Below are 12,581 nucleotides of genomic sequence, written 5' to 3'. Positions count from 1 at the left end.
GCAAAAACATTTACTTTAATATCAATCGTTTAAAGCTATTATTTGCATTACTTTTATACTTAAAATTGATGTAACTATTAGAATGTGATTAGTTAACTAAATTGAGGAAGAAACTTTCTATTTTCCTGTTTGATTTGCTTCCAAGCAAAATCGCATCATTGGTGACTGTTTTATGTAACAGTTAATGGAAACATTGGTGTTGGATACTGCTGTAAAGTGTGCATGCAAGAAAGATCAATGTACTTATTTGGGTTTGCTGGCCTTGCGTGAGTTTATCATACAGAAGGAGTTTGACTCTGGTCTAGTTATACTTAAGCTGGCCTTCACAAGTTAACTAACTTTTGGTTCATGTTGCAGTATAGTCAGATGTATTTCTGATTTCGTCGTGATGATCTTTTTCTCTTGATAAGCCCCACATGGTTGTATAATTTACTGAGAAGACACGAGACTCTGGAAAACCAGTTGATGCCACTGCCAGCTCTTGCTGCTTGTGGGCTGTGTGACTTTGAGCAGGTCGCTGACTTCTCCAAGCCTGTGCCTTCATCTAGCATCTAAGGCTGTAGCATTTGTCCTGCCACCTCACCACAGAATTATTGTGCTTATTTTTTTCTCTTCTGTAAAACAAATGCTTTAGACCAAGTTACCTCCCATTTCTAATATTCTGTTCCTATTTAATTAGATGTCTTATTTGGGAACTATTTAAAAAACCTATCATGCTTATTTTATTCTTTATATAAAAAAAATAAACGTAATGTATGGTGGGGTTTTTGTTGTTTGTTTGTTTGTTAATCCTCACCCAAGGATATTTTTCTCATTGACTTTTTTTTTTTTTTTTTAAGAGAAAGTGGAAGGGAGTGGGTGGGTTAGTGGGGGAGTTAGAGAGAGAGAGAGAGAAACATCGATGTGAGAGAGACATCGATTGGTTGCCTCCTGCCTGAGCGAACCTACAACCCATTTACATGCCCTTGACCAGGAATCGAACCCATAACTGTTGGTCTGAGGGCTGATGCACTACCACTTAACAACACTGGCCAGGGCTACCCCTAGTGTTTTAAATGCTCAATTGTGATCCTGGGCCCTTAGTGAGAACAGTAGCCCACTAGGCTGGCCATGGACAACACCAGCCTCGGTGCTGATGTGCAGTCTGCAGGTTCATGTCACTCGATAGACTGATGTGTTTTACAACTGAGGTTGTTCTGAACTGAACAGTGAAACTGAGAAGATGTTGTGATGAGCTGTTGTTTTTAAGGTTGCAGTTCTCTTTGCTGGTCAAGTTCTGGACAGTATCCCGTTCTAGCTGTGTACAGAGGAGCCCCCGGCAACTCTTTGATGCTGTGTATCCTGAAGTTGGCTTCCCAGGTGCCTCTTGAGAACCCCACGGTCCAGCAGATGGTCTTCATGTTCCTTTCCAACCTGGCATTGTCTCATGACTGTAAAGGAGTAATTCAGAAAGTAAGTACTTAAACTCCTTCCCATCGTAGAAAAGGTAGTAAAATATTCCTGCCCATCAAGAGTATGTGTGGGAAGTCTAGAACTCAGTGTCTAGGGTTAATTTATTCTGCTTTCAGGGCATTTTATTTTAAAGGATTGTGAAAGGATTAAGAGGGTCACTTTGCTTAAAGCCAGTCGATTGTTGATACATGAAAAGTAACAGAAGCTAGAATATGATGAAACCATTTCCTTCTATTTTGTCTTCTTAGCTTTGGATTATATTTTTATCACTCTCAAAAATGAGGGTTTTAGAAAGGCAGTTGTCTTACATTTATTTGAAATCATAAAGTAATATACTGGTATTTAAACAAGACCAAATTGAGCAGTAAATTTCAGTTCAATTTCTGTAGTCAAAATGGTTTATGAAATCATGGTTCCTTTTTCTCCCAAGTTAGACCTAAGTTCTTTATGACCAAAGAGGTGATTTTATCAGTCCCTTGGGATCCAGTGTCTAAACTTGACTCTGGTCACCGATTTAACTTAGAGTACTTAAAAGGGATTGAATGGTGGGAATAAATTCTAGCACAGCTATTCAGTTAGACTGTATTCAGGTACATGCCAACAGAGTCCCTAAAATGTGAATTGGATGTTACTTAATAGTACATGCTGATTATTTGAGTACTTCTCTTTCTTTTACATGAAGGCCAAAATAAATTGCAAATGTTCACAGCATTCATAAGAATTGAGTCTCCTTTTCCTCTACTGTGTCATCTCTCCTCTACTCCCCACTTATCTCCAATTTGAATGCAATCTCCAAATAGCAGTCTTAAGTAAGGAAGGAGCTTTTCAGTGATGTGTTGGAGCTAACTCATGTTGACTTAGGAGTGTCCTCTTTAATTTTCAGGAATTTGCAAGCTAGTTGACTCTGGATGATATCTTGAAATCAGCCATAGTGGTGGTATTCACACCAGGTAGATTGGCAGAAGGTGCAAATCAGGAACCCACTGCTCTCATTGGAGCCAGCTTTTACTTCCAGTTCATGGCTGGATATTTTCTTTATATATATATGTATGTGTGTGTGTGTGTGTATGAGTGTGTGAGTGGCAATGAGTGTGGGTGACTTTGAGTGTGAGTGTGTGTGCACCTGTGGGTGCATGGAGTCATTTTGAACTGGATGCGTGATTACCGTCTTTCCTCATATACAAGAGCACAAACTGGGCACAGTGCTTTCTCCATCTCCTTGCAGAACATACAGGTAGGAAGCAAAGTAGGAATACCCAGGTGCAGTATGGGTACCAACCTCAGGTCTGAAGTGTGACTTTTAAGACTTACTTAAAAGGAGACTTTCTCCTTTTAACATATTCAGTTTCTTCATTTTTAAAATTATTAGGTTAAACAAAATTATACCTAAGGCATCTTCTGCTCTCACTCTCTGATTAAGCATATTTCGATATTGGTGTGATCAGACTGTGAGGTGTAGGTCACCCACCTTGTTTTCCGTCAGCTGCAGTAGCTGATAATGAGCCCTGGACACCTAATGCTGTGGTACAACTCAGATTCTAAAGTGTCTGCTTTCTCTCTATCATGACATGTTTCAGCTGATGTGGGGAACTTAAAAAGCATTGGCGGGCCCAGCAAAGTGGAAGGAATGCCCACAGCATATTTCCTTTGAAGCACTGCCATATAGTTTATCACTGTCATCAGCCCCAGATCTCCACTGTCACGGCAGAATCTAGCTGCATGGGGGACTCACAGGATGAATGTAGAAAAACGCTAATTTGGGCCAACAGATGAGAAGTAGGTGTGAGTGAGGGCACGTGCAGTGCAAGTGGGCATGGGGTTCTCCAGCCTGCTTGGTGCTTGTGCGATATCGCTAATATCTTTGTAGCTAACTCCATCCACACACTCAGTTATTTTACATGAAAGTTAAATTTATTTCATAGATTCAAGCCATCATTTTGATTTAGCTGCAGGAGGATCCAGGAAATAAGCCAGAGTAGGTTATGAAACGGGGAGAGAGATGAGATGATGAGACCTTGGGGGCAGTTATGAAAGTTAAGTGATCACATTCCTGCTCCTGGGTCACTTGTGCATCTGGCCATGGTTCCCATGCTCTCCTGGGCTGCTTCCTATATGGTACTTTCATTCATTCTTTCTTTGCATGTAGATTATTCTAGACGATAAGTTACTGTCTTTTACATAGTTAAGGGTGTGCTGCGGTTTTGTGGAAGGTTTTGGGAGGTTGAAATGACTCTTATATTTTAAGTGATAGAGCTTTCTGGTTTCTAGGTTTACTAGAGTGACATGAAAAATCTGTAAAGAGAAACAGCTGGGGTAAACAGAACACAAGCGGTACCCACAGGTTATTTTTAGCTCTCATGTAACAGTAAAGATTCAGGTATCCTCAGTTCTACCAGGGTTGTTACCTGGTGTCCGGGACTGCTTTGGGTTTTCTTTCTTTTTTTCTTTAATTTTTAAACGTTTTATTTATTTTTAATTTATTTTTTATTATAGTTGACATACAGTGTTATGTTAGTTTCAAGTGTACAATGTAGTAATTTAACATTTATACCCTACGATGCGATCGCCATAGTAAGTAGTCCCCATCTGTCACATACATAGTTATTACGATATTATTGATTATTTTCCTTGTGCTGTTTCTTACACCCCAGGGCTTATTTATTTTATAACTGGAAGCTTGTAGCTCTTATTCCCTTTCACCCTTTTCACCCATTCCCCTCCCCTCGCTCCTCTGGCAACCATCAGTGGGTTTTGGTTCTTTTTCCTCCCCATAGGATACCTTTTAATGAGTAGCAAAATTGCCAGAAGGCAGACCGAAAGACAAAACTCCAGAGGCCTAAAATAATCACCAAACTGAGTTATCAATCCAAAGTAATTGAGTCGACCGTAACTGCTTTATCCATCACCAGAAAAGAATTACTAAGAATTAAAATTTGAAAGCTATTTTGTTCTCAATCTTTTTACTTATATCTGGAAAAAATATAGATAGAGTATATGGGAAGTATTGAAGGAATGAAACGTTAAAGGTGGGAAAAAGAGAGTAGAATGTTGGTTAATTGGTCTCCGAGGGACTAGGAATGCAAAGACTCCAGAAAAAAATAATGTTCTTCCTATTTATCCGCAGACTAACTTCTTGCAGAACTTCCTGTCTCTCACGTTGCCGAAAGGAGAAAATAAACATCTTAGCAATCTGACCATTCTCTGGTTGAAGTTGCTCCTGAACATATCGTATGGAGAAGATGGGCAGCAGATGATCCTGCGGCTTGGTGGCGGCTTAGACTTGCTGACAGAGATGAGCAAGTTCAAGCACAAGCGCAGCCCTTGCCTGCCTCTCCTTATTTTTCATAACATTTGCTTCAATCCTGCCAATAAGCCCAAGATCCTGGCCAGTGGTGCGTATCCACTTTATACGCCTCACATAGACACACACATCCCTTTATACATATGGTGGTTCTTAGCATATTCCATTCAGATTGAAACACAAAATAGTTTTATAAATAATTTTCCAGGTGGTTATGAAACCCTCACTGTGTTCAAGGCACCGAGGGAGGCAGAGGCTGTGAGAATGAGTCAGGCATGAGTCAGGTGTGGCTCCAGGCCTTAAAGAATTACCTCAAGTCTCCGGGGTTGACAGGTCATATCGCTGGGGGGGGGGGGGGGGGGGGAACACTGGGTACAGGAGGTAGCACAGAGGAGGAGGAGGGTGAGCAGGGGGCTCTGGCTTCATCTGTCCTCCCCTCGTTCCTCTAGGCCAGGGGTCCTCAAACTTTTTAAACAGGGGGCCAGTTCACTGTCCCTCAGACTGTTGGAGGGCCAGACTATAGTTTTAAAAAAAACTATGAACAAATTCCTATGCACACTGCACATATCTTATTTTGAAGTAAAAAAAAAAAAAAAAAAAAAAAAAAAACGGGAACAAATACAATATTTGTATTTGCATGTGGCCCCGTGGGCCATAGTTTGAGGATCCCTGCTCTAGGCTTTGAGCTAATTCTGGATGCCGGTGAAGCCAGCCCTCATGCTGCCTCCCTGCCTCCTTTCCCCTCTCACTCTTGTCTCCTTTCCTCGTTTTATTTTTCTCCACAGCATGACCACAGGCTGAGACACTTTGTGTTTTAGGGATATGTCTATTTATGCCACCTGTGCCCGCAGTAGAACATACACTCTTATAAGTCTTGAGGTCATTGTCTGATCTCTTCATGTTCATGTATAGCACTTAGAATCGCGTCTGTGCTCACAGCTGTCAGTGGATATGGATGATAGAGATCCTCGGCAGGCAGGAGTGCGCGGGACCCAGGCACGTGGTGAAAGTAGCCTCACAGAGACTTCCTTCTCTGAGATGTAGAGCAGGTGGAGGCGAGGACTGGGGAGCGATCAGAGAAATTCTGAAGCAGAAAGAAAAATGGCAAGATCTGTTTCTGTAACCATATGCTGTTCCTGTGAGGGCTGTGTGACTGTCATAGGGAGGGATTTTATAAGGAGACACTGTGTTATCGGGAAAAAAGGAGAGGAGCTGTGGGTGATAGACCCTGCAACCACTCGTGATCACTCCAGCATCACTGGGCAGCTTCTCTGGCCCCATTTCCTCATCTGTACAGTGATCCCTCCTTCCTTGGTTTTCGTAGAAATTAGTTTTATAATAGCAAGTGCCTACACTGTTTATGGTTCATGGTAGATGCTCAAAATACATGAATTCTTGTTCCCTTTCATGTTTTCCACTTCATTTTTCCTTGGAGGGGGTTTCTCTGTGAAACGGAGTTTTCCAAGTGAACGGAAACGATTCTGCTCACATTCTTCATGGGTGCAGCTGTGATTCTGTTTTCCTCAGGATAGTTATTGAATGTGGAAATGCATGGGAAGCTTTCAAAAGTTTGGTCAGTCAGCTTTGAATTGGTTTGTAGCATTTGCTGGTTTTCATGGTGTCAATATTCTTATAGTTGATTTCAGGCTACCAACATGACATCCCTAAACTTAAAATTAACTCAGTATCACTAAGAAGAAAGGTAAATATTCAAAACCCTTCACTTCTTAATTACTTAACTATATTTTACTGTTACCTCATCTCTTGACATTATTTCTATATGAATGTGGTAATTCATTTCATACCTTACAAATAGACTTGCAAATGTTTTATGTGTTTTTAAAAAATTATAGTTGATATACAATATTAGTTTCAGGTTTATGTGTATTTTGTATGCATGTTATGTTTCACAATAAAATGTGTGTTTGTTTGTTTTTTTTAAATATATTTTATTTTTTACAGAGAGGAAGGAAGAGAGATAGAGAGTCAGACACATCAATGAGAGAGGAACATTGATTAGCTGCCTCCTGCACACCCCCCACTGGGGATGTGCCCACAGCCAAGGTACATGCCCTTGACCGGAATCGAACCTGGGACCTTTCAGTCCACAGGCCAACGCTCTGAGCCAAACCAGTTAGGGCTAAAATGTGTTTTTTAAAAAACTGATCCACTTGCATTATCAGAATGGGCAGCATATTATTGACCTGTATGTGTGTGTACTTTATTGAAGCATTTTAAGAGATAGTACATGGTAAAAGGAGTAATGATAAATCTGTGTAGATCATGAGTGTTGGTACCATGTGTAACAACATCACTGGGTGATATCAGATGGACACACCATTCAATGATGTCCCCAAGAATATGAGCTGCCACCTGTCACCTGCCATAATGGCTGTGATGGGACAGCTGTTGATACAGGCTAGTTGTGTATTGTGATAGAGGAGAAGCAGGGGACCACAGAAAGCGGGTGAGGGTAGGCAGTGGTGTGTGGACAGAAAACAGCACCCCCCCCCCCACCTCCACCCACACGCCCCACTGCTCAGAGCTCACTTTACGGAGCAGATGCTTTTTTTTTTCCCCTCTGTAAAGACTTTAAATTCCTTCAAATTCCTTTTAAGAACCCTAAATAGAATCACTGAAACAGCATCCATTTGCTTTAATTATGGACTCTTTCATCCAACTAGTATTTCTTGAGCCCCTGAAGTAGAGCGGCACTGTGGCTGGAATGTGCATCAGTGAGCGGGCCGACGGCCGCTGCCAGGCCGCTCTGTAAGGAGATGCTCCGGCAGGTGGGGCGTGACCGTGCACAGCGTCCCCATAACATGTCTCAGGATTTTAAATCTCGTGCTGTAGAGGAAATGAGTCAATGTAATGACAGGTAAAAGTAAGGAATAAAGCAGCTTCATGTAATGTCTGAAACACCCTGGCATCTCCTTGGCACCCACTTCTCTGCATCTTCACCTAAAACCAGTAGCTGCTGAGGATAATTTCCAAGTCTTGATTTCATGCTCTGGCTGGCTGTGCGAAAAGGGGCCTATCTTGTGAGTTGCTCTTCCTTTAAATCGCTTTTCTCTGACACACACATCCACACAAACATTTCTCCAATATGTCCAGTTCTTTTGTAAAAGGCTTACCTCATATGGTATTCCTTCACTATTATTTTGTAGAAGCCCGTGCTATTGATATGTTCATGTAACAGTCTTTAAAAGTTACCACAAGAGCAGACCCGTTTTCCTGCACACCAGCATGTGAGCTATAACTGAAGAGCTCATTAATATAACTCATTGTGTAATGACTTCTCCACTATTGTCTTGACATGAATGTGCCATTGTTGAATTAGGGCTGAAAACCATGAGGCCTTGGCTGCTCTGTGTCCATTGTGAAAACTTGACAGGTTGTCCTCCCTCTGCCACATGCTATGAAGGTAGTTTTTGCCGTAGTGATACCAACTTTGTGTGTATTTGATGGGAGAACAGGGCAACTGACTGGTTTAATATATACCAGATACTGTCTGGGACTGAACTTTTTTTTTAATGTCTCTCTTATTAGAAAAAGTGCTGAGTGTGCTGGCTGCCTCTCTGGAAAGTGAGAGTCCCAGTGCTCGGAGGATCGGCGCAGCTGCACTTTGGGCTCTGATCCACAATTATCAGAAGGTGAGTTCTTACAATCTTGGTCGTGAGTCGGGGGTGAACACCAACCTCTTGGGCAGCCAGGGACCTCGGAGGAGTGTCAGCTAGAGAAGACTGAGCTCGGAGCCTGTGGCCTGTGCATCCTTCGTACAATTAGTAAACCGTCACTCAGGTCTTCCTCATCTAATCATTTTAGCGGGCTCTCCCATCTCAGAAGAGTCTCTTTTTTGAGTGAATTTTCCGTTAGTATAAGTTGATTTGCTATATTGGTGCAATGTTAATCTAGATGATTTCTGCTAAAAGAAGGGTCAAGGAAAAATGCATCTTGAAATAAAACCAAATAGCAAAGCTTTATCCAGTGTGGGACCTCCCTATCTCAGGTACCTGTAGTCACTGAGTTTTGAAGGAGCTCAGTCCTCAGGCTGCAGCGCAGGTCCCGGGGGGCAGGCAGGGGGGGACTGGTGCCTGTTCTCTCAGTACAGATCTCACTCCTGAGGGAAATGCCCACGTGTGTCTAGCAATTAAATAGTGGCCAGGTGACAGGGTGCGCATAGACACCCACCCCCACGGGCTTCTCAGCTGCCGCCCCTTGTCTGCATGCTCTTCCCCCGGGTGGTGTCCACGTACATGGGCGGAGGTGGCTGCTGTCCCTCTCACCCGTGTGTCTTCTCACAGGATGTGACACTCTGTCGTCAGTGTGGATATTTGTTGACTGGTAATGTGGTATGCTTGATCTGAAACCTGAGGTTTGAGGGAATGTGAAATAACTAAAACTAAGATGAAGTAGTTTAAAATAGTGCATTGAGATTAGGGAGAAGGGGAAAGGGAAGGGAAGCAAGAACAAGGGGCAGGAGAGAAGAATCGAGTTAGCGAGGGAAGGGTGTGCTGACACTGATGGTGTGTGCTAATATCTAATTCTGTAGCTTCGTTACTACATTTTATAATATCCTGCTTACTACTGTGGTCAGAAAGGCAGAGTGAGGATTGTATCGTGATCCCTACACATGGAAACGAGTCTAATTCATGGCTTGTTCCATGTTATTTCCAGGCAAAAACGACTTTGAAAAATTCATCAATAAAAAGAAGAGTGGATGAAGCATATTCCTTAGCAAAGAAAAGTAAGTTTCATTATGAGAGATTGCAGTTCAACTTGGAAGCTATTAAACGAATAATGAATGAAATATTTGGGCAGTTCACAGCAAAAAAGAAGTTTTTTCTACACTGATGTTTTACAATAATGTTTGAGGAACTTTTTGGTTGACGCATTGATCAGTATGTCAGTATTTGGTCCGTGCTTTTCCTTGTAACATTTTTTAAATAATAAAATATAATGGTTTCTTACAACATGTCTGTGATCTTTCTCCAAGACATTTTTTCCTTGTACAAAACGTTGCCAGTGCCTACCACTATACTAAAGTGTGTTCTTAGGTGATAAGAACTGGACCCAATTAGAATTGACCTTGAACAGAAAACTGACCTGACTTCAGGAGTTGAGCTAGTCTTCCAGAAACAGACCCATTGCCCATAGCCGCTGGGCCCTGTGATGCCGTGGGACAGGAGGCGGGCTTTCCTTTCAAGTGCATTTTTTTTAAGTGATTCAAGTTTTCAATGAGCATTGTTCTTTGACCACTTTTATGGTCAGACACTGAACTGTGTCTATCCCACGTTGTTATAGTCTGAGTTTTTATAAGTGGCTTTTAGATTTTTTTGTTTCTGGCTGTGACCGTGAGCTTCTGGAGGTCGTGGGTAACTGAGTTACTGTCAGTGTTTAGTGTTAGGAGGGATGGTACATAGAAAGAACAAGGCAAGGCATTCATTTGGGCTTGTGGATAATGGATCTGTTATGGAGGTGCACTGTTTTCAGTTTACATTCTTTGGTTAAACCATTAATTAAAAGTAAATAAATTCTGTAAGTTCATTTTTTTTTTACAATGTGAAATATCCTAATGCCAAGTACATCAAGGAGTTAAGTAGAACTTTGTCTCACAGAAATCATACTTAAGTCTGTGTGTGTGTGTGTGTGTGTGTGTGTGTGTGTGTGTGTGTTCACTCTCAGGTGTAGTGCTAAGTTTATCAGCTTGTTCCTCCATACTCTTATTTTTCTCTCAGCTTTTTCAGACTCAGAAGAAAACCCCCTGAATGCCTATTATTTGAAATGTCTTGAAAACCTCCTGCAGCAGCTGACCTGTCCCTGAGGACCCAGGCGCTCTGCTCTGCAGCCACAGCCTCTGGACAGGTAGACAGCCGTGAAGCCAGCTGTACGCACAGCTATTGCCCGAGGACAGGCAAGCCCTCTGCCCGGGGTGACACCTTCTTTCCTGACCGACACTGAGTGATGCCCAGCTCTGTCCCTTCACCTCCCACCAGCTCTGTAGTTAAGAGCAGCAGCCGACCAGAAGATGACGGAAAAAGCATAGAAAGTGCTGGGGACATAAAAATTTTTACCTTTTCTATGCAATTTGCTTTGTAAAAATCCTATTTAACAATTATTTAATAAAATGTTTCTAGAAACTGAAAATTGACTAATAATTGCTGCCTACAAACTCAATCAGTCTCATGAATATACATTTTAGGAATGGAAAGAAGACATTGCATTCTGATTTCCTTTATTTTTAATTTTTACATGAAATTTAGCTTTTGTCAATATAAACCCTTATCTTTCAAACCTTTATATTGTCCAGAACATTCACACTGGTGACGGAATATTTGTATGTAAGTGTGTGTAATTTTGAGTAGCTTTTTTCTGCCATGTTTAGTGATACTAATTCCTTCCCGTGATTTATAAATATGTTATATATATTTTTTTAACCTTTCAACGTGTGAAATACTGTGTAATCATGAAGGAATAAATAGAGTTAATGGTCATGTAGGCCTGTGTGCAAATTCCAGCTCAGCCCAAAACACTATGAAGAGCAAGACTGAAAATCTCTCAGGAACAAGTCCTGTCAAGCACATGGTGACAGGGGTTTGTGAACTCAGGGGTTTGTGAACTCAGAACTTAAATCCATGTCAGTTCAAGTATTAATGACTTTCAGCAGGTTCTGAACACATTTGAAAGAAAGAAGAAAGAAAAATGGTGTCTAAGAAATGAAAAATGAAAGCTGGTGTGTGTGTGTGTGTGTGTGTACATACGTACATACGTGTACCTGTATACACACAATATACACATTCATTTAGGAGAAAGTTTTCTAATTGAGTTATGGTTAACAAGAAAAAGTAATACATTTTTTCTTACTAAGTACTGTAGCAGATTGCTGTCATCAATAAAATAAGCCAGGTGATGCTATTTAAGCTGGAAGAATGAGGACAAAATATATGTTAAATGATGAAATAGAAGCAGGTAAATTTGTAGTGTTTAAACATTATCGATTTGAGATAGGACAGATTAATTTCAGAAGTTCAGAAGTTTCTGGGCAGCACAACATAATTTGGAGCAAATTTCAACAGCTTGTAAGTGACTCCTTGGTACCAGTTCTCTGAAAAGAATTCAGCTTAGTTCAAAGAAATAATTATTTTTCATCTCATTTTTGTCATTAATATTTAACCAAGTTTTATAATTCTGGTCACGAGGCTGAGTGTCACAAATGGTTTAGGAGCAGGTACACCCCAAGTCTTGCTCCGCATGACCCTCGCCTCCTGGAATCCAGAGGGGCCTCTGCTGGAGGGAGGCCCGCCTGCCCTGCTCATGGATCGGCGTCCACTATTTTCCATTCTCCATTATTGGGAGAATGGAGAAAAGTGTTAAATCTTAGCAAATCCATCCTGCGGTATCTAGTTAAGAAAGGTTACATCACACTGAGCTTTTAAGGTTTCTTGAAACTTAACTTGTTCTGGTTTGTCTTTGTGGTTAATCCTTGCCTGGCTCCCTATTATTAGGAACAAAGGTTGCAGAGGATGCATGTACTTGCTGGGACGTTACTCTTAACTCACCTTTTCGTTCTCACACCCCCCAGCTTGCTTATCCAGGCCCTTTCTCTCCTCCTCTGTGAATTAAGTGTTGAACTTTCCCCCACCCACCTTCACATTTCCATTTCTGCCTATTTTCAAAGGCCAGCTTCAAATGTCACCTTTCCCAGGAGGCTGTGTCAACTTGCCCAGCTGGGAGGAAATTCTTTTTTCTTTGAGTTTCCACGGCAGTTTTAGTTTGGTTTAGGTCTTTTTTAAGTTTTTCTATCACTTATTCCTTTTCCCCTTGTATT

At 41.4% G+C, this 12,581-nt stretch overlaps 1 protein-coding gene across 5 annotated transcripts in view; it reads left to right on the top strand.

Annotated features, from left to right (window-relative positions):
• The window catches only part of RTTN (rotatin), a 113,520-nt gene extending 102,620 nt beyond the window's left edge, over nt 1–10,900 (top strand). For 4 of the 5 annotated variants that reach the window (XM_059706353.1, XM_059706355.1, XM_059706352.1 and 1 more), the window contains 5 exons: nt 1,250–1,452; nt 4,577–4,844; nt 8,303–8,406; nt 9,431–9,500; nt 10,492–10,900. In XM_059706353.1, the coding sequence (XP_059562336.1) occupies nt 1,250–1,452; nt 4,577–4,844; nt 8,303–8,406; nt 9,431–9,500; nt 10,492–10,577 (731 nt within the window). In that variant the 3' untranslated portion in view covers nt 10,578–10,900. Of the gene's footprint in view, nt 1–1,249; nt 1,453–4,576; nt 4,845–8,302; nt 8,407–9,430; nt 9,501–10,491 lie in introns of those variants that run through there. The other variant, XR_009454118.1, reaches the window with a different exon arrangement.
• Nucleotides 10,901–12,581: the final 1,681 nt, after the last annotated feature.

The sequence above is a fragment of the Myotis daubentonii genome, chromosome 8 (assembly GCF_963259705.1).
Source record: "Myotis daubentonii chromosome 8, mMyoDau2.1, whole genome shotgun sequence".
NCBI lineage: Eukaryota > Metazoa > Chordata > Mammalia > Chiroptera > Vespertilionidae > Myotis > Myotis daubentonii.
This window is presented reverse-complemented; position numbering and strand designations above follow the sequence as displayed.